The sequence below is a fragment of the Amblyraja radiata genome, chromosome 6 (genome assembly GCF_010909765.2).
Source record: "Amblyraja radiata isolate CabotCenter1 chromosome 6, sAmbRad1.1.pri, whole genome shotgun sequence".
NCBI classification, from domain to species: domain Eukaryota; kingdom Metazoa; phylum Chordata; class Chondrichthyes; order Rajiformes; family Rajidae; genus Amblyraja; species Amblyraja radiata.
Genome location: NC_045961.1, coordinates 34,679,266 through 34,704,418, shown reverse-complemented (window position 1 = coordinate 34,704,418; position 25,153 = coordinate 34,679,266). Strand labels below are relative to the sequence as shown.

Genomic DNA, 25,153 nt, shown 5'->3' with positions numbered 1-25,153 from the left:
CCACATGAGCACCAGGTGGACATAAGGCCTCCTACATGGAAGGAGGCGGAGAACACAGTCAAACGGGCAAGAACAGCATCAGCCCCAAGGCCCAATGGCATTCCATAAGGCTCTATAAGAACACCCCTGGTGCCCTGAAATACCTTTGGAAATTAATGAAAGTGGCATGGGGGAAAGGAATCATACCTAAGGCATGGCGAAGGGCAGGAGGGATCTTAATTCCCAAAGAAAAGAACTCCTCAACCATTAGCCAATTCCGCCAGATCAGCCTTCTGAACGTGGAAGGAGAGATCTTCTTTGGTGTTGTGGCCCAAAGGCTCTCAGCATTTTTGCAGAGCAACAACTTCATTGACACGTCAGTGCAGAGAGCAGGGGTACGTGGTTTCTCAGGATGCCTGGAACATGCAAACGTCATCTGGCACCAGATACAAACTGCCAGGAAGGAAAAGAGAGATCTGCATGTGGTTTTCTTAGATCTTGCCAATGCCTTTGGTTCAGTGCCCCATGAGACTCTTTGGGCAGCTTTTAATTTCTTTCAGGTCCCAGTGGTCATCACAAAGCTGGTAAAAGCTTACTTCCAGGACCTCCAGTTCTGCGCCACAACACAGGACAACACCACCGCCTGGCAGCACCTTGAGGTAGGCATAATGGCAGGCTGTACCATTTCTCCTCTGGTTTTCACCATGGCAATGGAGCTCATCATTCGAGCATCACGATGGGTGGTCGGAGGGGAACGCTTGAAGAGTGGGCTGCGTCTTCCTCCAATCAGGGTGTACATGGATGACATGATCACAATAACAACACCAAAAGCATGCACCAACACCTGTCAGTATGAAATCTTAGGGATTGTAACACCCAGTCTTACTAATCAATCAATCTAATGGGCGTCCCACTTAGATGGTTTTATCAGCGGACTGCCGGGGGCTGTCAAGTTGCTGGCAGTCGCCTGAAAAACCGGGAACTGGAACGGCGACTGTCAGAGTGGAACACACACAAACACATCGCAAAAGTGGAGGCCAGGGCAAGCGGGGGAGCGCTGTCTGAAATTCACACGGTACAAAGCCAAGTTGATACAGACAAATACCGCAATGAACAGCAATTAACAAGTTCGGCGGACATTTAGCCTTTTATCCTTGTCGGTTATCCTTGGTTCTGAAAACTCCTGCTTATGTTTTTTTCCCTCAATGAGCCAATGAAAATGACCTGTCAGCAAAGGCGATTAGCTAAAACTATCTACGACTACCTCGACTACCCATAACTACATGGCAACCCCACTACAACTGCGCCTACGACTACAGGATGATCGATTTTCTCCATGGCGACCATACTGAGACCATGACTAGTTCCCAGAATGTGGGAACTCCTCGCGACCATGAAGGAGACTCACCAGTGACCACCAGCGAACATGTGGCGACCATGTGGCGAGCGCAGAGTCTCCTGCACTTGCCCAAAAAGTCGCCTAAGTGGGACAGGCCCATAAGGGTAGAGCAGTGTAGTGTATATAATGGTAACTGTAACTTTAAGTACTGAGTACTAAAATGGTACGATTTGTGTCATGTGATATTCTATATCTTATCAATCTTGTGAATGTTTGTGAGTATGCGCAGTGTACTTTTGTAAAATAAAGACGATCCACACTGGCAACAGGGTGCACTGAAAACCTGTGCTCCTTTCTATCTACATGCTGAAGCCGTAATATCTTACAATTACCAATTCTCTTTCTGTTTCCAGAAGCTGAAACCCTCATCAAGAAACTAAAACAGTAACCCTTGGAGGGTTGGAGACCAGAGATTACAGCATGGTGTGTGTGAGGTGAGAAGGTGACTGCAGATCATGTTCGTTGTCACAATTAATGGACAAGCCGCTGAATTTAGTTTGCCCTATATAACCACATATATATCTAGTGTAATGCGTGGGATAATGACCAATAACCAGTTATGACTGCCAAGTGACTCAATAAGAATGCTAATGCAGCTACTCATGTTTACCTCACCTCAGCAAGTGCAGGTACTGACTGGCTCAACCTCTTCATCTTTTTTGACTGCAAAGGTGTGTTCTCTGGAGACACTGGAATAGCGGAAACTAAACAGCAAGTACAAACACATCTTCCAGTTAAATATTTTATAGTCATTTCTATGAATCATTAAGAATTAATCTTATAAAGTATAGCTTCTACTGCATAAAGTATCTAATTTAATTACAGAACATACAATTTCAAAGTACAACAAAGGCCCTGTGCTGGTACTTTATAATCCTGAAGATTTCCCATTCTTGCACGCCAATAATTTGTGCTTCTTTAAATCCGACTTCCTTTGAATCACCTCTCACACCATATTAATGATGAAGCCATGGTCTGATGAATCTTTTCCAAACACGTATACAAGTTTGTAAGTTTGTGCAACTTATAAAAGCTTGCAATGAATCATCCAAACTATACACGAACACCTTAAATAGTGCCCCATACAACATCTGTTTTAAGGTTATTTTAATCGAGGTAATGTTATCAGGAAATTGAAGCAGGAAATTGAATTCTAAATGTGTTCAATTTACAAAAACACTTCACATGCGTAAAAAAACTGCTTAAATTCAAGTTTATGGCAAACTACAATTGGCAATAAAAATGCAAAAAGCTTAAAAATTCAGCAAAACAGGCAGCGTTTGTGGAGAAAGAAACAGAGTTATCTGTTCTTAATGTGCTCCGTGAATGAACCAACTGTACTTGCTGCTGATCTTGAAGCAGTCGGGGGCTGGGGAATGGGTGAGCAGGGAAAGCAGTTTAGCTGTTACAATTACTCCAGTGAAAACTCCTAGAGAACAGCTGGTTTTATCCGTCAAGGCACAATCCTCAGCAGTACAAGAACCACCAATGCCATCATAGGAGACAGGGTGTGGGATGGTGAGTAAGAGAAGGCAAAACAATTTTCACCCACAAATAACTGGAAAAAGTGACAATTGGCTCAGTCAGTCAAAATATGAACCAAAACATTCAAAATCTATTTAAAAAAAATTCAAACATTTAAAGGATTTTAATAAATCAGCTCAAGTAACTGACAATATTCTAAACTAACACCCATTTACTTCAGTCTTTCTGTTTCCCTTAACATAAATGGAAAAGCTGGCCTGACCGAGCAAGTCCTGGAATATTGCTACAACTTTGCACTTCCTTGCTGGAATCCAAAGCTCAGTTTCGGAATGCATCAACAAATCATTGTACAGCCAAATGCTACATTGGGCTTTCTATATTCCTGTGAATATCATAAAGTTGCAGAATTTCTGGCAAAACCTAACAAAAATTATCTTAAGTTGAGGGAAAGTTATCAATCGGAAACAATTAATCATTTTCTGTCTTCACTGTTTGCAGCATATTATGTCTTGGTTCAGGTAACCAGCTTTTGCATAATAATTTATAATGACATTCATTATTTGTTTATTAACAAAAGAGTCGATACACATTTTATCACTACACATTAAATCATTCCCCCCCCCCCCAAAAAAAGAGTAGCAGTGTTCATAGGGAGGGTGAAAGGAAGGGGAACAAGAAAAGAAAGAGCAGAGGAAGAGAGAGCAGTGAGTTAAAAACAGAGAATTAAATAATGATATAATAAGCAGACACATTTATGATTTTCAAAAGATATTTAGGCAGACATATGGATGGAAGGTTTTAGATGCTATGGACCAAATGTAGGCACATGGGACTAGCCCAATATGCCTACTTGGTGGGCATGGACAAGTTGGGCCGAAGAGCCTGTTTTCACGCTGTACAGCTTTATGGACATGTCTCTCGACTATCAGCACTGTCTAAAAATGACTGTCTAAAAATGACTGTCTAAAAATCTTTAAAAGTAATGCAAAAAACACTCAAAATACTGCATTGAATTTAAATTAACTAAAACTCACCAAAGTTCCTTGCTGCCATTCCCATTAATCGAAATGAATGTATTAAAGCTCCAATACAGCACGGGTGCAAATTCCCACCAAAATTAGCGGGGAATCTTTGCAATTTGTGCACCCTCAGTGATACAAATGAGGAGGTCAATGCCTGAGTGACAAGCAACTAATTGGAACTTTATACCTCTTGCATCCTTGTGAACATGTCAAACACTTGAATACAAGAAATACCAAAGCTGTTGACTGCCACGGGGGAGTGCTGGAATTTTCATTCACATATCCCTTCATCAATAGGGGCGGGCACAGTGGTACAGCTGCTGCCTCACAGTGCCAGGGACCCTGGTTCGATCCCGACGTCCTTTTTGTCTTTGCATAGTTTGTACATTCTTCCTGTAATCACGTGGGTTTTCTCCCATATTCCAAAGACATGTAGGTTAATTAGTTTCTATAAATTGTCCCCAGTGTGTCGGATGCAATTGTGGGGTAACATAGAACTAGTGTACAGTACAGGTGACTGTCGGTGTGAGCTCGGTGGACCTGTTTCCATGCTGTATCTCTAAACTAAACTACAAAGTAGGCAATTACTGCTTTGCTTGTCCAGAGTTAGCAAATTAAGTAAACTGAGCAAAGTTTCAAAGAATCAAGAGACAGTCAATCTCTTGGACTCAAGAATCGAGAATGATCAATAATTACTCATCATACATGGAAGTCTGAGTTTGCTCAAAAGTGTTCGGCAATGATAAGGGAGAGTGTGAGATAGTGTGAAGTCCACAGAAATTAATTTGACTACCATTGATAGAAAAATAAAATTAATTCCCCAATTGAAATGTTATTCATTGTCAGTCATGGCAGTAGTACAAACCCGATATTTAAGTATCATTAAAAATATATTTACCGTCATGAGCACTGAGGATCATTTCTTTTTTCTTCAAATCCAATGTGCTTGGCACTATTGTGAATAAATACAAAACAGTCTCTGCATCATTGTAGTAGCCATTTAGCTTAACTCGGTATGTTATAACTATAACCAGTTACCTTTAAAGTTTATCTGCCGGTAATTATGTGGGTGGAATTTATACGAAGTCTGAGGCGTATTAGCGGCTGGGATTCTCGCACAGACTCCCTAGTAGTTAGTTTAGTTTGAAGAAGCATGGGGGAGAGGTCACAGCTTTCGACCATGCACGAGTATGACCACGAGTAAGATTAAAATGTACTTATACAAGAAGAAGTTTGGGTGAATATCTTACGGTTTTTACTACTACAACCAAGAGCGGAAATCGCTATCAAAACATGGAGGGGACGGGGGGGATACAATTTTTTGGCGGCCACGCGTGAGGCTTCGGAGGCTCAATGTAGCGCTAAATGTAGCTCAACTCAGCCTGTCTCACCGGGTTAGCTACAGCCCTGTCTGGACTGACGGGACACCATCGCTGCTTCTCCGCGCTGGCCATATTTCCCGCAAGTACGGGAAGGGTTGTAAGCTCACCTGGCTCCTCCAATCACGTGCTCTATCCTCAGTCCCACCCTCCCCCCCCACTCCTCCCTCCTCCAATCATCTCGCTGAATCATGTCCCGCCTCCATTGCCTGCTGACCGACGTCTCTCTCGTCCAATCGGCGCCCTCGATCATCAGTCCCACCCCCACTGTCTCGCGGAAAGCAGAGATTTAACTGGGTATTAAAATCTGGATTACAAAAACTTGGGGGGGATGTCCCCCACCTCTCAAAACATGCTCCCCCCCGGGTTTTCCGCCCCTGACTACAACAAATAAACTATTAATCAAGAGACTGTGTTTGGAAGATTTATCTTTCTACGGCATTGAATGCGTATCGATTATCTTCTGATCCCTGTCTTCAATCATAGTGACTAAAGGAAAGAATCCTTGAAACAATATAAAAATCTGTCATTACAATCATAATATATCAAATAATTGTCACGGAGGCAGTTTAAACAAAAAAAAACTAGGTTGGCAGTCAATTCCTTCTTTGGCCATAAAGTAAAACAAATGTCCCATAAACTGAAATATTGAAAGCATGGTTAGAGTATCTAAATAATTAATATATACAGTGTTCTCACTTGAGTCAATGGCATTGAGATCCTGCAGGCTTTTGTAAGTATCACTTGCATGTGGGTTCATTTTCCAAGACATGGTCGGCATTTCGTCCTCACCTGTTACAAAGGAAAACATTTAACACATTGACAATTTAAAGTATCCTGTTTGAAGATTTACTTAATAGTCAATGTTTGAGAGAATTGTTTTTTGCTTGCGACCCAGTAGGAATTTTTGTACTCGTATAAGACGATAAAACATTTGTTTAATCTGGAGCCCAGGGCATTCAATTACAAATTGTTAGCTCTGACAATACAAATTATTAGGCTTTCTCTACCTTTGGCAACTGAATGGCCACTAGATGTTCACAAAAACGAATGGGACAAAACAATGGCTGAATATTTTCAATTCCTTCCTGAATCTTTGTTCTGCATTAATTTTAGCATGTAGCTGGCTGGATCAGTTGTTCTCATAATACAGATGGAAAGTGTTGCCGATTTGTCCATCAGACCCATGCTGGTGATGACAAAGCAATCACTTCAGATCAATTACTTCCTCTCCCCACCTCTTTATGTCTCTGTAGCCCTGCAACTTAAGGGCCTGTCCCACTTGGCCGTCATTTGCGCATCACGCAGATGGCGCGCAAATATTTTGTACATCATAAAATCACTGCCTATGTCATCACGCACCATGCGTGCGTAATGCGCACCATTTTCGCATCACGTGCGTGACACGACGCGTGCGTCGTGACGCGTAAATGATGTTGCGTAAATGACGGCCAAGTGGGACAGGCCCTTTACTTTCTCTGAAAAGCCACCAAGTCCCCCCTATTGACACATAATAAAGGGTAATGTTTTGCAGCCAATTAACCTGCCCGTACGTCCTTGGGATGGAATAGAATGCTTTATTATCACATGTGACTCGGCACAGTGAAATTCTTTGCTTGCAAACCCAATGTATACAAATAGCAGCCACCTGCGACGCTGTCGGAGGTAATAAGAGCGTCGCTCCAAAACATCCTGTACATGGTCATGAGGAGAATGCGCAAGCTCCTCAAAGATAGCAGTTGAGGACCCGATGTCAGGTTCAAACTTAAGTCCCTAGAGCTGAGGCAACACAGCCAATTGCTGTGCCAACATGCCACCACACACTTCAAGAACAGATTGTGTAGATTGTATGTGTAGCCCTGTGTAACTTCATATTAGTTTTTCTTATTAAGAAATTTATATAAGTTTTGCTGTGAATATGTGTTCTGCATTTTGATTTGTTGTTAATGAGTTAGATCATTTTTCCTGTGTGGTGATTGGTTTGGGGGCGGGAGCTGGGAATTGTGGGTAATCGAAGTCCAGGAGAGAGAGAAGAAGTCCAGAAGAAGACAGAAGAAGCCTAGGCTAACTGCTACCCCTTCAGCTCGGAGGTGTGGATTAAAGACTGTCGCTGTTTGAACTTTGTGATTACGAGGAGAGTGAGAGCAGCGGTTAGCTGAGCCCTGGAGACAACGAGGGAGAAGGAAGATTTCTGCCACATGGGGTCCTCTCTGGTCAGCCAACTCCCCGCCATCTTGTGAGCTTCTGCACTGTGCACTTGTCGGCTTCCACTGTATTTGGCCGCGACGCTCTCCAGCTTCGACCAGGCCTGCAACGTGGGGTTATTCTTGTTTTGTTTTTAATGTCGCCGGCTTGTGTGAGTGAGTGTGTGGGCCCACATAGTAATTAATACTTAAAAGTACTATAAAAGATTGATTTATTGAGTGTTGTTTTTTTTGAATATCTGTGTGAGAAACACCAGTAAAACACCTATAAGGGAATTAAAGTTTACGAACCTGGGGCGCAGCTCATGTAGAGGGCAAAGAAGCGCTACATATGTGTAAGAAGGAACTGCAGATGCTGGTTTAAACCGTAGACACAAAAAGCTGGAGTAACTCAGCGGGACAAGCAGCATCTCTGGAGAGAAGGAATGGGTGACGTTTCGGGTCAAGACTCTTCTTCAGACTGGTAAGGGAGAAGGGAAACGAGAGATATAGACGGTGATGTGGGGACATAAAGAACAATGAATGAAATATATGCAAAAAAGTAACAATGATAAAGGAAACGGGCCATTGTAAGCTGTTTGTAGGGTAAAAATGAGAAGCTAGTGCGACGGGTGGGGGAGGGATAGAGAGGGAATGCCAGGGCTACCCAAAGTGAGAGAAATCAATAATCATACCACTGGGCTATAAGCAAAATATGAGATGCTGTTCCTCCAAATTACGTTTAGCCTCACTCTGACAATGGAGGAGACCGAGGGCAGGAAGGTCTGTTTAGGAATGGGAAGGAGAGGTAAAGTGTCCAGCAACCGGTAGATCAAGTAAGTTCAGGCAGGCTGAGCGAAGGTGTTCCGTGAAACGATCGCCCAGTCTGCGTTTGGTCTCACCGATGTATAAGAGTCCACATCTTGAACAACGGATACCGTAGATGAGGTTGGAGGAGGTGCACGTGAACATCTGCCTAACCTGAAAGGACTGTCAGGGTCCCTGGACAGAGTCGAGGGAGGAGGTATAGCGACAGATGGTGCATCCTTTTGACATTTCCATTGAAAGTGAAATAATCCATGGACGATGTTATTCAGTTTCTTTAGAATCATATAAGCAGCGATTACTTCACCTCTTAACCTATGATTCATTGGTTCAAGGCAACTCAGCGCTATCCTTATCTTTCATTATCTCACTACATTACTCATTAGCACCAAGAAAATTGAACATAATCAATTTATGGTTAATCTGGACCCCAGTCTACCTAAATTTCCTCAGACAGAGTTCTATTTCAATTTAATTAATGTTCTCTACTTGGATTTTTGTTTTGTCCCAGTATGAAGCAGTTTGCTTATCTCCTGTTAGAATTTTATCTGCCACCCATCTGCCTTATTCCTAAATATACAGTATTCAGATTATCATGTAACCAATGCAGTTCTTAATAGGAATCTATCATCTTCAACAGTTATCTGTTATTAGCAAAAGCAGATATTATGCTTGTGGTTCTGGATTCCAGTTGATTTCTTAGATTTATTTTGAACAAATTAGATCCTTGATGATAGATCCCCATGAGATACCATGATATTTTCTTGAGAGTACAAAAAGACATACCAGGGCATAATTAATGTTCTGTTTCTACATGCATACATTGTAACTTTCCATAGTTGCATTGCAAGTAAATTTGGGCGAGGAAGTATCAGCATGGGAAAAAGCTGCCATTACTTCCACATCTACACCAAAATGCAAGAGTTCCTATCCCTGATGTCCAAAGCCACTGCTCTAAGTGTAGCAGAGCTACAAACTGCACATGTCCTGTGCATTAATGGTAGACATATGAAAAAGCTCACACTGAGTAGATCTGGAAGTGCCATTGCACAGAGCCTTGCCTTTATTAGTATTATGCAATTAAATGTTGTGCTTCTTTCAAAATGTGGCAAACTACTCTATTACCATTTATATTGTTTGTACCACTCATACAGTTTGTCTGTGTGCTTCCTATCAAAAGTCACATGTGACGCTGAACCAATTTCTACATCAAGAACATGTAAACTGACATTTTAATCTGCATGCAATACTGTTTTGGGGAGGCATTGTAGGGAACGGAACAGCATGTCTTGATTTCCCAATGTTATGCACTTTCAGGATAACACAGCCTTCATCTGCCATACTGATCTGGTTGGTCATAGAGTCATAGATAAAAGTCATACAACATGGAAACAGGCCCTTCATCCCATGATGTCTGTGCCAACCTAGATGCCCATCAATGCTATTCCCATTTGCCTGCATTTGAGCAATATTCCTCTAAACCTTTCCTATCCATGCACCTGCCTTACAAATGTTGAAGCAAGTAACTGCAGATACCTGTACAGGTTTACAAAAAAGACACAAAGTCCTGGAGTAACTCAGCAGATCAGGCAGCATCTCTGGAGGACATGGATAGGTGGCACCGGGTCAGGACCCTTCTTCAATCTGATATTCATCATGTTCTCCGGAGATGCTGACTGACCCATTGAGTTACTCCAGCACTTTGTCTTTCAAATGTTGTTACTGTCAACCGCTTCCCCTGACAGTTCATTCCATATATATAGAACTTTCTTTGTGAGAAAATTGCCCCTCGGGTTCCTATTATATCTTGTTTAAGAAGGGTACACAAAAATGCTGGAGAAACTCAGCGGGTGCAGCAGCATCTATGGAGCGAAGGAAATAGGCAAAGTTTCGGGCCAAAACCTTTTTTCAGTCTGAAGAAGGATTTCGGCCCCAAATGTTGCCTATTTCCTTCGCTCCATAGATGCTGCTGCACCCGCTGAGTTTCTCCAGCATTTTTATGTACCTCCTATTATATCTTTCTCCTTTCACCTTAAACCTATGTCTTCTAGTTCCTGATTCCTCAATCCTGCGAAAAGGATAAGAAATATGGGATAGTTGAAGCACATTCACCTTATCTATGTCCCTCGACATTTTACATACCTCTATTAGGTCAGCACTCAGACTCCTACATTCCAAGAAATAAAGACCTAGCCTGTCCAAAATCTCCCTATAAGTGCGAGGTGTTACATTTAGGGCATGATCTTCACAGTAAATGGCAGAGCTCTGGGGAGTGCTATAGAGCAGAGGAATCTTAGAATACAGGTACACAGTTCCTTGAAAATGGCATCAAAGTGGTCAAAAAGGCTTTTGGCAAATTGGCACTCATCAGTCAGGATATTGAGTACAGAAGTTAGGATGTTATGTTATAGCTGTGCAAGGTGCTGGTGAGGCCACAGTTATTGTATTGTATTCAGTTTTGGTCACCTCTTATAAATAAACTGGAAAGAGTGCAAAGAAGATTTACAAGGATGTTTCCATGACTTGAGAGTTTAAGCTACAAGGAGAGGTTGGGCAAGCTAGAGCTGTATTCCTTGGGGTGTGGGAGGGTGAGAGGTGATCTTATAGAGGTGTATAAGATCATCAGGTGAATAGACAGGGTATATGCCCAGAGTCTTTTACCCAGAGTAGAAGAATTAACCAGAGGACATAAGTTTAAGTTGAGAGGGGAAAGATCTAAAGGGGTGATGGTTTATGGGGTCCAAAGGGGTGGAGGCAACGGCAAGCTGGGCGAAAGTACCTGTCACCATGCTATATGATACATTCAGGGATACACTTGATCCTATCTACCTAGACCTGATCCATCCCTTTCCTTTTTTCTTACCAGGTGTCAATATCACTTGTCATCCAAGGTTTTCTACTCCTGTCATCCTGAGAGCATCACAGGAATAGGCCCTTCAGTCCACTATGTCTATGCCAAATATGATGCTACGTTAAACTGATCTCTTCTGCCTGCATGTCATCCATATCCCTCCATTCTCTGCATATCCAAGTGCCTATCTAAAAGCCTTTTGAATGCCATTATCATATCTGTCTCCACCACCACTCCTAATGGCACATTTAAGGCACCCACCACTATGTGTAAAAAAAACATCCCACACATTTCTCCTTTACACTTTCCTCCTTATAGCTATAACTTCTGGTATTTAATTTTACCACAATTTTATTAACTTCTATTAGGTTTTCCCTCAGCCTCCAATACACTGGAGAAAACAATCCCAAATGTGTCCAACCTCCTCTTGTAGTTAATACCCTCATATCTAGGCTGCTGATTCCTGATAAACCTCTCCTGCAGCCTCTTCTACAGCCTGCACATCCTTTCTTAATGGGCAACTAGAACTGCACACAATATTCAAAATGCGATGTAGGTAAAGTTCTATAAAGCTGCAATATGTCTTCCTGGCACGTATACTCAATACCCCAACCAATGAAGGCAATTGATCTTCTTGTGATGCTACTTTCAGGGAACTATGGACTTGGACTGCAAGACCCTCCATACATCAAAGCTGTTAATGCCCCTGAACGGAAACCACTGGAGACTTTGCGCCCCACCGAAGGTTTCCGTGCAGTTCCCAGAGGTTGCAGGTGGTTGCCGGAGGTTGCAGGTGGTGGAAGCAGGTAGGGAGACTGACAAAAACCTCCGGGAACCTCCGGGAACCACACGGAAACCTTCGGTGGGGCGCAAAGTCTCCAGAGGTTTCCGTTCAGGTTTCCTAAGTGGGACAGGGGCATAAGGATCTTGCCATGAACTGTATACTTTCCGCTTACATTTGACTTTTCAAAGTGCTTAACCTCACACTTGCCTGGATTAAACTATCTTTCATTTCTCTCGCCACATCAGTGGGATAACTGAACAAGCGTGAAAGGGTCATTGACGGTCGGTGTGGACTCAGTGGGCATATTTCCATGCTGCATTTCTAAACTAAACAATACATATGTGTGGGTACACAAAATTGCTGGAGGAACTCATATGTGTACCTGATCTATATTATGCTGTATTCTTTGACAACCTTAATTAAAGGCATTATGAAAGCATTTGGACAGAACCCAAATTAACCTCATACCAAATTGACCACATCAAGTCAACAGTAGTGAGCTACCATCCGAGATTAGGTCAAGCCTTGTAAAGGATTTGAACCTATAATTGTTTTGCCATTAAAGAATTATATTGATATTTAAATCCCATGTACTAACATCCAAACTGCAGCAATTGTGGAAAGTTAATATTTTCAGAATCACTAAAATTATTTTGATTTTTTTAAAATCTTATTATACTACCACAACAAAGAAAAATAGGTGATTTTTCTCAGTAAATATGGTAATTAAACAAGAAACCATGGTTATTCCCATTCTGGAATAAAGGCAGGATAGAAATGAAGTGATTTTTGAAGTCTATTATTCCATAGAGAACACCCGTAGTTAGATACAAAATCCATAAAAATCAAGAGGTGATTGGTGGAAATGTATAATCAGCTACATCAAAGATCAAAAGTAAATAAAAATAATAACAAATCAAATGAGAAGAGAAAACAAAGTAGCCCACCATGCCAATAAAAAATAATGCTCACTGAGTGAACCTCTGGATTCCACATGCATTTGATCATTTCCTCCCCAATGATTTGAAGAGATGTGTTTAGCTTCCTGTTCAGAATCATAAGGCATTTCTGATTTGTGGATCTCAGTGGGCATTTCAGTGGAACCATCCTCACTTTCCTTGAAGGTGCTTGTCCTCGTAATTCCGGACTGAAGATTCAATTTAGGTTCAAATTCATCGTGCAATTCAAAATCTCTTTTATTTTCATTTAAATCGACTCCCGGGACTTCGTCATAGATAGCTTCTTTATCACTCTTAATCAGCGATATTTCCTCTTCTTGCAAAGATGTATCAGTTGGGTTCAAAAATGTTTGGATCGGGCTATCTGACAACTCAAATCTATCAAGTTTCTCCTGAGAGATGTCATTTTCTTCTATGAGCCTGGAACCTCCTGCAAACAAAGTAAGATTTTCTTCATTATTGTTCACAGCATCGGAAGAAGTTTGTCTAATGGGTATTTTTTCATCCTGGTAAGGTATACCAATTGATTTTGGAGTAATCTGGACTCTGTTGTCTAATGATTCAACATTGCCCATTCTCTTTTCTGGAATATATTCCTCGTTATTATTCCTGATTAGGTTAAAAATGTTTTGTCCATCAATCGATTCATTGTCTCTGAGCATGAATGATGATGGCAAAGCCTCTTCATCTTTATTCAGGTCTTCATCAGTTAATGCCACACCTTCATCTTTATCTTGATGTAGTTTTTGCAATCCAATATATGATGTGTTTAGCTTTCTTAATTTTGGTTGACAAACTGTACTCTCTTCAGGTTCTTCCTCTATATCAAGAGAATGTTTCTGGAAAATACTAGAAGTAGGGGAAAACCCATCTTCATTTGAAAAATCAGGTGCTTTCTTAAGTTTTACCTGAATCAGATTTGGTTCCGTTGGAAGAACCTTGGGGAAATATTTGGTGTCCAACTTTTTCTTTGGACTTTCAGTTTCACTTTGATGACGAAGTTGGTGCATTATTTCTTGAACACTTGGCCCACTATATAACTGGGGTTTTGCATGTTTAATTTCTGTAGGTTGTTCAGGAGTGTCAAAGTCAGAAGGTTGAGTAATTCTCTGGACTGGATTAGACCTCTGTGTCATCAAAAATTCAGGGTCTAGTGGAATCTCTGGTTCAGTTTTCATTGCCACTTGGGTGCTCAGATGTTTGTCATCAGATATTTGGGTAAATTTTGACTGATCATCGTTGTTATCAGTATCACTTTTAGTTCCCTTGTCCCAAAAATTCATTAAGTTTACGAATTGAGTGTTATTAAAAGGAGGATTATCTGATGTTTCATATATCCTTTTGTTGATTGAAATTATAGTGAAAGGTTTACCTTCTTCAGAAATTATGTTTGTGTCATTCCCCTTCAAATAGAGATTAGCTTCACTTTTATCTTCTTTGCGCAATGTCTGTTTCACCTCTGGGACATTACTATTCCACTCTGAAGTATTGTTTTTTTCCACGTTCTGCTTGCTGAAAGAAGTTGGTTCTATTTTGTAAGGAGCTGTGCTTTCTGTTGATACTGCCCTGTATGCAGGACTATTTTCAGCTTGATTTTGTTTTTGCATCGCATTTTCTAAGAAAGGCTCCTCACATTTAATTGCCATTTGTTCTTTCTCGCTTCCATGTATCTGATGTTGCTCTAATTCAAGATTAGATTGTTCTTCTGTATTCTTGTTATGGTCTAACTGCTGCACTACTCCATTATTGATCATGGTTTCAGAATTATTATTTCCTTTGCTTTCCAACAATGCTGATCTGTCAATCACTGAATACATATCAATCTTTTCCCCCTTGGAAGACTTTCCAAACACTGCATTTGCAAAAGCATTTTTCTGGGCTGATGTTTTGTCCTTGGGTGAAGATATTTGATCAGTGTAAAGTATGTCCTTTTTTTCATCTTTGTTATCAATCAATGGCACAGTTTTAAGTTCTTCTATGGTAAATTCTGTTTGTTCTGGTCTTGATTTAGACTCTTGTGAATAATTTTCAATGTTATCAATGGGTACAATGTCAATATCCTTAGAAGTTGATTCTGTACTTTCAGACTCCCCACCTATATTTTCTTTTATGCCAACTGTCCATTTCTCTGTGAATGGTTTTAAAATCAATGTCCTTTGTGCTGACTCTTCATTTTGCTCCTGATTTAAGTCCTGCTGTTTATCATTCGAAAAATGGTCAAAAATTGAGTAGTCTGGATAGGTAAGCTCAGAAACATCTTTTGTTCTAGTTTTACTTTCCTCCTCCAAAAGTGCTGCTTCTGGGATTGTATATTTATCAGAAATATTATTTTTTATTGGATTTTGAGCGTCCAGTAATTGGATTTCTTGCTCTTCTTTCTCCTGAATTTTGTCATTTAAGTATGGCAATGATTTAGATTCTTCTGTAAATGAAGCTGATTCAGTATGTGTAAACTCTTCATCTGGCTTTGGAAGTACAGATTTTAAAGGTTCAGATATGTTTTCCGCTGTTGCTTCAGTTGGACTTTTCATTTCTTCTACCCTTACAGTTGGTGTTTCATCACTCCTGATGAACCAATCCAACACCTTTGATATCGATTCATCAGTTGCCTTGATATGTTCAGTTGCATATTTATTATGCACTTGAGACTTTGATGAACGAGCTTTAAGTCTTTGTTCTGCTGGTGCGGTCTTGGAGAGAGGCACTGCAAAATTAACCTGCTTACCTTGGAATATTTCTGGAAACTGCTGATCAGACACCTGAGGGGACTCAAAGTCAGTGTGAAGTATCCGCTTATCTGCAATGAGACAAATAGAAGAATAAATATTGTGTTTGTAAGAGTGGATTTCAACTGCTGGTATATTATTTCAAGTCAATTACACTTTATGAGAATTGGAAAAGGAAAAATAAAGTGCATCTTAAGTTACATAAAAGGTGTAGGGATGAAGGGAACATAGGTGACAGAGTGCATATCAAAATATCAAGGTAACAATTACTTCAAGCACTGCAGGTTAGAGTCCAAAATAAAACTGAAATACTGGTGATTTTGTTTTTTAAAGCTGTTTACACGAAACAGTTGAATTTAGTATTTACTCTTTGGGCTACAATGTGCCCAGATAGACGATGAAGTGTTGTCCTCCGTCCCGCCCACTCCCCTGATATCAGTCTGAAGAAGGGTCTCGACCCGAAACGTCGCCCATTCCTTCTCTCCAGAGATGACGCCTGTCCCGCTAAGTTACTCCAGCATTTTGTGTCTACCTTTGATTTAAACCAGCATCTGCAGTTCTTTCCTACACCTAAAGTGTTGTTCCTCGAGCATAAATTACTCTGACCTCTCTATCTTTGGCCTCTGGGCTTGTCATAGCCATTGGACGTGGTGAACTTCACAACTTTGGTCTGCGTATCACAGCCATTCCCTTTGTTGTGCGTAGATATAGTTGTTACATTGCATAACGGAGGTGGGGGCAATAGAGAAGGAACAGAAAATATTTAGCAGGATGTGGTTTGGGTTAGACTGTATTGGCCATAAGGAGAAGTTGGACAAACCTGGATTGTTTTGTTTGGAACATTGCTGGCTGAGGGAAGACCTGATAGCAATTTATAAAATGATGGAAGTTCATAGATAAGATACCAAGGATTGTAAAAGTCAAATACTATAGATGAGTGATGAAGTATAAAGGGGAGGTGGAGGCAAGTATTTTTGGGGGTTTGTTTTTACAGATTGGCATGTGCTGGGACATGCTGTCGTGGGACATGGTGGAAGCAGATTCAATGATGTGCTTTAAGAGTTACAGTGGCTTGCAAAAGTTTTCATACCCCTTGAACTTTTCCACATTTTGTCACGTTACAACCACAAACGTAAATGTATTTTATTGGGATTGTATGTGATAGACCAACACAAAGTGGTGCATAATTGTGAAGTGGAAGGAAAATGATACATGGTTTTCAAATTTTTTTACAAATAAAAAACTGAAGTGTGGCGTGCAAAAATATTCAGCCCCCCTGAGTCAATACTTTGTAGAACCTCCTTTCGCTGCAATTACAGCTGCAAGTCTTTTGGGGTATGTCTCTACCAGCTTTGCACATCTAGAGACTGACATTTTTGTTCATTCTTCCTTGCAAAATAGCTCAAGCTCAGTCAGATTGGATGGAGAGCGTCTGTGAACAGCAATTTTCAAGTCTTGCCAGAGATTCTCAATTCGATTTAGGTCTGGACTTTGACTGGGCCATTCTAACACATGAATATGCTTTGATCTAAACCATTCCATTGTAGCTCTGGCTGTATGTTTAGAGTCGTTGTATTGCTGGAAGGTGAACCTCCGCCCCAGTCTCAAGTCTTTTGCAGACTCTAACAGGTTTTCTTCCAAGATTGCCCTGAATTTGGCTCCATCCATCTTCCCATCAACTCTGACAGGCTTCCCTGTCCCTGCTGAAGAAAAGCATCCCCACAGCATGATGCTGCCACCACCATGTTTCACAGTGGGGATGGTGTGTTCAGGGTGATGTGCAGTGTTAGTTTTCCGCCACACATAGCGTTTTGCATTTAGGCCAGAAACTTCAATTTTGGTCTCATCTGACCAGAGCACCTTCCTCCACGTGTTTGCTGTGTCCCCCACATGGCTTGTGGCAAACTGCAAACGGGACTTCTTATGGCTTTTTTTCAACAATGGCTTTCTTCTTGCCACTCTTCCATAAAGGCCCGATTTGTGGAGTGCACGACTAATAGTTGTCCTGTGGACAGATTCTCCCACCTGAGCTGTGGATCTCTGCAGCTCCTCCAGAGTTACCATGGGCCTCTTGGCTGCTTCTCTGATCAATGCTCTCCTTGCCCGGCCTGTCAGTTTAGGTGGACGGCCATGTCTTGGTAGGTTTGCAGTTGTTCTTTCCATTTTTGGATGATGGATTGAACAGTGCTCCGTGAAATGTTCAAAGCTTGGGATATTTTTTTATAACCTAACCCTGCTTTAAACTTCTCCACAACTTTATCCCTGACCTGTCTGTGTGTTCCTTGGGCTTCATGATGCTGTTTGTTCACTAATGTTCTCTAACAAACCTCTGAGGCCTTCACAGAACAGCTGTATTTATACTGAGATTAGATTACACACAAGTGGACTCTATTTACTAATCAGGTGACTTCTGAAGGCAATTGGTTGCACTGGATTTTATTTAGGGGTATCAGAGTAAAGGGGGCTGAATACTTTTGCACGCCACACTTTTTAGTTTTTTATTTGTAAAAAAATTTGAAAACCATGTATCATTTTCCTTCCACTTCACAATTATGCGCCACTTTGTGTTGGTCTATCACATAAAATCCCAATAAAATACATTTACGTTTGTGGTTGTAACGTGACAAAATGTGGAAAAGTTCAAGGGGTATGAATACTTTTGCAAGCCACTGTATATAGACAGATATATGAACATGCAGATAATGGAGGGATATCGATCTTGTGCAGACTGATAAGATTAATTTAATCGCCATCATGGTCGGCACAGATATCATGAGTCGAAGGGCCTGTTCTTGTACACAAATGTTCCATGTTTTATATTTTATCCACTCCTTCCTCATTCTGCAAATTAATGCATATGTGTTCTCACTCTTTTAGTTCTGATAAAGGGTCATGCACTGAAATCTTAACTTTTTCTTTCTCCACAGATGTTGCCTGACTATTTGAATGGTTTAAGCTCTTTGTTTTTGTTTAAGGTTTACAGCTTCTGCAGTTTCCCACTCCAGACAACTGGATGGTTGTTTAGTTTAGTTTTAGTTTAGAGATACAGCTCAGAAACAGGCCCTTCGGCCCACCAGGTCCACCGACCAGCGATCCCCACATATTAACACTATCCTACACACACTAAGGACAATTTGTACATTTACCAGGTCAATTTACCTATATACTTGTAAATCTTTGGAGTGTGGGAAGAAACCGAAGATCCCGAAGAAAACCCATGTGGTCATGGGGAGAACATACAAACACCATACAGACAGCACCCGTAGTCGGGAGCAAACCCGGGTCTCCGGTGCTGCAAGGCAGCAACTCTACCGCTGCACCACCATGCTGCTCTGCTGCTGTAGTATTTGTTCCCTGGAACATTGAGCTGCCAGTTCTGTCCCTCCCTCAAACATTATTCTGTAAAAACGATAATATTCCCAGTCCCGCATACTATCAATAACGAGTTCACCTGCCTTATCTGTCAGGCCTTTGCATTGAAATAAATACAGTTGAATCCATCAATTTTTCCCCACTCCCGAACATGCTCCTGCCTGTCGTCTTTTGAACCTGCTCGTTTTAACATATGTACTGCCTCAACCTTCTCATCTGCCTTATTACGGCTTTGGGTCTAGTTTTAAACCCTCCTGAGTAATTCTGGAAAATCTCCCAACAGAATATAGGTGTCCTTTCAGTTCAGTTGCAACCTGTCCTTCTTGTCCAGGTCCCCTCTGCATTATGGAAATCAATAATAGTTGGTTTCTTATGACTAACGTGCAGGTTGCTGCTTATTTGCATAACACATACTCAAACTTGTAAGATATAAACTGTTATCAAAATTATCCTCGAGTTGTATGAATAAAGTAAAGACATCCCTGAATTTAGCTCTGGCTAAAGCAAAGGGATTTCTTTATTTGAATTCATCTTTACAGCTTCGTTTTGTTTGAAGAGGCAAAAAGCAGAAGGGATTATTTCCTCTCTGTCACATCATCACAAGCAGCGTTTTACATTTTAAATCATTAATCTGGAAGTAGACAATAATTAATTAGCAATACCGTAGTGTAATATAGCACCTTAAAGTGACATTGCCAAATATAATAACTTTCCAAGCCATGAAACGTAACTGATTTAAAGGATTTTCATTTAAACTTAAACAATACATGTCAAGAAGCAGAAGGAAAGAAAACGATTCCCAGATGTAATCAAAGAAGTCTTTGTCTCACAAGGCATCAACTCACTGACATAACCTAATGGTGGCATCCTATAGTCTGCATTTGTACATAGTAGTAGATATTCAGGCAGCATTTGTCAACTGGAATACGCCAATAAATTAGTTCACGGTCTTTGCTAAAAAATTGCTGTTAATGGTCAATGAATTAATGTAAAATTTATTTTAAATTAAATAATGGAAGAGTGAATGAAACAAGGCACACCCAGAATACTGCATGAAAATCATAAAACTCCAAACTTTCATTTAAATCAGGGAATTAAATTTCCCCCAGATAATTTAGATAATTTGTTTCATGTCATCAATCATGTAGTTCTAAAGATTTTGCGAGAATCTTGAATCTCTGAATGTTAAAATGCAGACATGACGTATTATGTACGCAAAATCTGTCATTCAGCTGGACCCTAGTAAGACATAGATTCTGATTTAGTTTGAAGGCTCTTCTTCCCAAATTCCAGTGTTATGCTTCAAGATAAAAATTTGAATGCCCAGAAATGTATCCCCAATCAACAACACCAATCAATCAACAACAAAAAAAAATCAATAGAATAAATTTCCAAGACAAATGTCATGTACTGGGGATATATTTTCTAGGCAGCATTTTCTTTTTAATGTCCAACTGTTATCTTAACTTGTTTAATGCCTCAGATACAGCCTAGTTAAAATACAATGCTGGTGATTAGCTTACAAATGCGATTGTTCACAGTAACAAATGAAATGAAGTGAAATAATGATTAAAAAAATAAAGTGTGCATGCAGATTATCATTGTAGAAGAGATGGTTTGGAAAACATTATGTTTTAACAATCCTCAAAGGCATACAGTACAACTGCCCCTTCAACTTGTGTTGCCATTTTCAACAAAAAAATTACAATGATTTCACAGAATGAGCCATGAATGAGGTGAATTCTTTTTTTAGAAACTTTGCGAATAATTAAATCAATAATTAAATCAATCATACCAGTACATACAAGAATGATTGGCAAGTTTATTTAATAGCCATCTTACCAATGATATGATACGAGGGATTTGATGTAGAATTCAATCTTCGATCAGGTTCCTTTTCCGTTAGTATCTCACCTGTGTCCAGTTCATGGACATGGTTTGTTAATTCATTAGAACTATAACTTGGTGAGTGACTATCTGAATATTTTTTTGGATTTGAATTTGTTGTTTGGAGGGATTGAAAGTCTGTGTCTGGCACAGCATTAACTTCTTCTCGGTTCAGATACACAAAGTCTGTTTGTAAAGGTGGTAGATGATGCAAATCAGAAACTCCACTATCCTCTTGTAGACTTCCATTTTCTTCCACACTGTCCATATCATCTGTCTTCCCTTCATTAATTTCCCCCATATAATCAGTGTCTAGTATATTATCTTCACCTATTTTGGAAATTTTGTTGGCATCAGAATTCTCTTGAATCTGAGATATTCTCTTTTCATCCACTTTTGTTGAGAATCTGACTTGTTTTAATTTTTCAAGACTATTGTTTGCAAGAGATTCTTCATTCATTGTAGCTTCAGTTGGCACTGTAGCTCCTTCTGGGATGGTTTGGGAAGCAGGAACCTTGTTTTTTGATTCTTGGACCCCAATGCGTAAGATTTCAGAATCATTGGAGCTTGAACTTGGACTACGTTTTAAAATGCTTTTGGGAGTAGAAGCATTGCCATTTAAACCATTCCCATTCTTGGATCCTGACATAATGCTGACATAATCACTGGAGCCTTGCAGCCTGGAAGTAAGAGTTCTTGGCTTTGGCACTGGATGTATTTCTGAAATATTCTCTGCAGGGCTTTGTTCATTTGAGGGAAAATGTAATCTGGAAATATTATCCTTTGGGTGAGATAAACTCTCTGGAAGAAAAACAAGGGTATACAAGGGCAAGGATAAAGGCAACTTCAATAAGGAGACTACAATATAGAAACTAACCAGGAAAGAGTAGCTTTATAAAGATCTATAATTATTTGTTCATAAATATTACAAATATAAACATCTATACAAAAACAGGGAAATAAACATTATTACATTCCAAAATTCAGACAGCCGTTGGAATGATGTAAAGAAACTAAATGATACAATAAATGAGAGCATTTATAGTTTTTTGTTTATTACAAATATCAGAGCATCTCTGAATTTTAAAATATGTAATATTCAAATTTAGGCATTTGTGCAGAGCACAATAATACATTTCAATCCTATTAATAAGAAGGTTGTTAAACTCAAGTTGAAAATAATTGGTCTAATTCACCTTTTCAAAAATCCATTTATTTAAACGGTTATGAACATTGAGATGCCGTAATTGATACAATATCATATATCTAAGAGATAGTCCAAAGATATTTTGTATTAAGCAATGACATCTGTGAACATATAAAAGAGATTGTAAATAAATATAATTAAGGGTTTTATGTTGCCAATAAGGACTACGGATTCCTTGCATGTCCAAACGATGTGCTGGTTTGTAGGTTAATTACTCCAAAGTTAGGAAAGTGGTCAAATTTGGGGATGAGTTGATGGAAATGTGGGAAAATAAAATGGCATAAGTTAGCACTACTGTAAATGAAGATAAGCGCAGACTTGATGAGCTGAAGAGCCCTGCGTCCATGCTATATGGGTACAAGTCTATGTCAAACAGACATTTTAACAATAATTTTAGTTGTCACATAGATAAATTGAGTTACAAGAAAATGAAGTGTGAGTAAGAGAAACAGCATTATGGTATTTATTAACTCAAGCATTTGTAACAGTTGAAACACCATTTGATTCTATAATATAGATGAATCGTGGTCATGGTAAGCTGATGAATATATAGAAATATTGATGTCAGGAAGGTAGCATTAGTACTGGAGCAAATTCAGCACCGTCTAGTATTTGGAATATGTAACTGCTACAATTTTAGCATGCATATTTCTCTACAAATGCCAAAGACTAACAAGTCACCACAATTAACAATACAAATGGCCTTCAGTTTCTTACATACATTTTATTAAAAAATACAGAAATAACTAAAATACATCCAATGTGCATATCTTTTTTTTTTAACTTATATTTGCACTTTAAAGTAACTGATAATATGAAATAAAGCAGTTAGTGACATTTTTTAAACCCATCGTTCAAAAACAATAGCGAAAAAGATAATAGCAAGAAGAAATTATCACCTTAGTATTGTCAACAGGCAACATAATTTGTATCTTAAAAACCTGTGACCAAGAATGCTAACTGACAGAAGGGAATTTCAAGCCAAAGATTTGCTAGTCTAGAAGAAGAAAAGCAAATTACAGCTTATGGAAAAAGTATTATGGTTCAGTGCTGGAGTAACTCAGTAAGTCAGGCAGCATCTGTGGAGGGAAACGGAAAGATGACATTTTTGGTTGGAACACTTCTTGGGTTAGAACCCTTCTTCAGCCTGAAGAAGGCACTCAACCCAAAATGTCTGTACATTTCCCTCCACAGATGCAGCCGGACTCCCTCATGTGTTTTATTTTTTAATGGCCTAAAGATCCCCAAGCACCAAATTTCCCAGCCTTGATGTAAGGGACAACAATATCTGGTCACTCAATCCAACAGTCATGGCCACCACCTCAGATATAGGCACTGGAGGGTGACCTCTGGATAGGATCTGTACATTGTGAGTTACTTGGCATTGCAAAACCACAGCAAAAAGTAGTTGGAGTGGTAATATTCTCAAGTTCCACTTCAATGGACACAGGTGAAGAAATCCATGGTGCACCCCAAAAATGAAGGCCAACCAAATTAGGTATTTGAACATCAACACACCTCTTTACAAGCCTGTGTAAAAAATCTAGGGAAATCCAGTTCTTGCACATGCATTTATTCTGAACCTGGGCAACTTTCTTTCTATCACAGTGGCCGTCCATGCAATACGTGGAACATTTTGATAGCTGGGGTCTCTGCCTCTTATAATATTTGTGGCATGAGCCATCTAATATCAGTGTTATATTGGAAGTTGAGATTGATATGGTTCAATGATAATGCGCTGAAGGTGCCCCAATGTTGCCAAGGCATTTATTGTTGAAGGTATTCTTAATCCATTCAAATTCAATGAACCACATCTGAACCACAGTGAGGCAAGGCACGCATTGACAACAAATTTAGAGGGATCCCTTTGTTATTGCTGCACAATTCAATTTTCTATCATTTCCTCCATCTTCTGTGCGGAGGTAAACGGCTGTGGCCTCATTGTTACAAAATTATGGAGGAAGTAGGAATATGTCAAAAGTAAAGCAGGAGGCTTTCACTTAAGAATACTGCTAGCACCCCAACTAATTGGAAATGATGTCCAAAAACTCTGCCAGAAGACGCGTCCTACTGTTTTACCAATTTCCAGTGTGTTTCTTATGCCACCATATTTGGCAGGGGAGGCTGCATATCAGCATCACACAAGAAATGGTATAACTACAAGTACAAGTACTTTGGAGCTTGGATCTATGTGAATTAATGTTGCAAACAGCAAGAGGCAGGCAAGAAATGTTGGAACTACAACACATCAAAGCTGCAAACAGAACACTGAAATCAAGATGGCCAAATTAATTAATTTCAAGGAAGATAAGTATGTTTTTACAAACTTAATTCAGCCAAACTATGCTCCAGAATAATTAATTCTTAGTTGGCTTTCATTGCTGACAATGTTCATAAATAGCCCACCTGGGAAGTCAGACTTGAAACAAGATAAATCATCATTAATTACAACATAAACTATTTCATGGATGGGAGCTTGATCAAGTCAAGGTCCTAATGATAGAAGCATAATCAGTTTAGCCCATCAGTCCACTGTTCACAGATATTTCTGTTGGAATAGTAACCATTTATTTTGCAACAACGAAGTCCATAAATATACTTTGTTAAAAAGGGATGACACCCTTTTCAAATTAATTATTAGTATGGATAAATTAAATCACAATAGAAAATATTCCTAAGTTGTTACTTGATTAAAAAGTAATCACAAAATACATTTATGCACACTAACAGCCATTTTTACTTAATTCATTTCTAATCTATTGATATTAGCAAGGGCAGTAAAGAATATTTCAGATTTCTAGAGATCAGTTATGTGTATATATAGCAACAGAATAAAATGTATCTGATCTTTTTCCTTACTAGCACAACATAGTGGAAACCTCCAAGTACTGCAAGTATTTAATATTTAATGCACAATATTAATGCTACACAAAATATATTGTTCAAGCTAGGCCAGTTGGAAGAAAGCAATAATATTGTACAGTAGATAAGAAATAAAAATAACAAAGAATATTTACTGGAGAATATCAGAAGCTGAGAGAGAGGGGAGACTGAGGGATTGAGACAGAGGGAGGGAGATAAAAACTGGCAAAAAC

At 39.6% G+C, this 25,153-nt stretch overlaps 1 protein-coding gene across 8 annotated transcripts in view; it reads right to left on the bottom strand.

The window, feature by feature from the left end:
* Positions 1-25,153, bottom strand: part of sytl2 (synaptotagmin like 2) — a 137,314-nt gene that overhangs the window by 36,218 nt on the left and 75,943 nt on the right. Inside the window, exons 8-13 of one of the 8 annotated variants that reach the window (XM_033022512.1) lie at positions 20,807-21,652; positions 15,592-15,663; positions 12,880-13,296; positions 5,964-6,056; positions 4,784-4,837; positions 1,994-2,082 (exon numbers count right to left, since the gene is read on the bottom strand). In XM_033022512.1, coding sequence (XP_032878403.1) covers positions 1,994-2,082; positions 4,784-4,837; positions 5,964-6,056; positions 12,880-13,296; positions 15,592-15,663; positions 20,807-21,652 — 1,571 coding nt within the window. Of the gene's footprint in view, positions 1-1,988; positions 2,083-4,783; positions 4,838-5,963; positions 6,057-12,879; positions 15,664-20,806; positions 21,653-25,153 lie in introns of all 8 variants that reach the window. The other 7 variants (XM_033022510.1, XM_033022509.1, XM_033022513.1 and 4 more) reach the window with 7 other exon arrangements.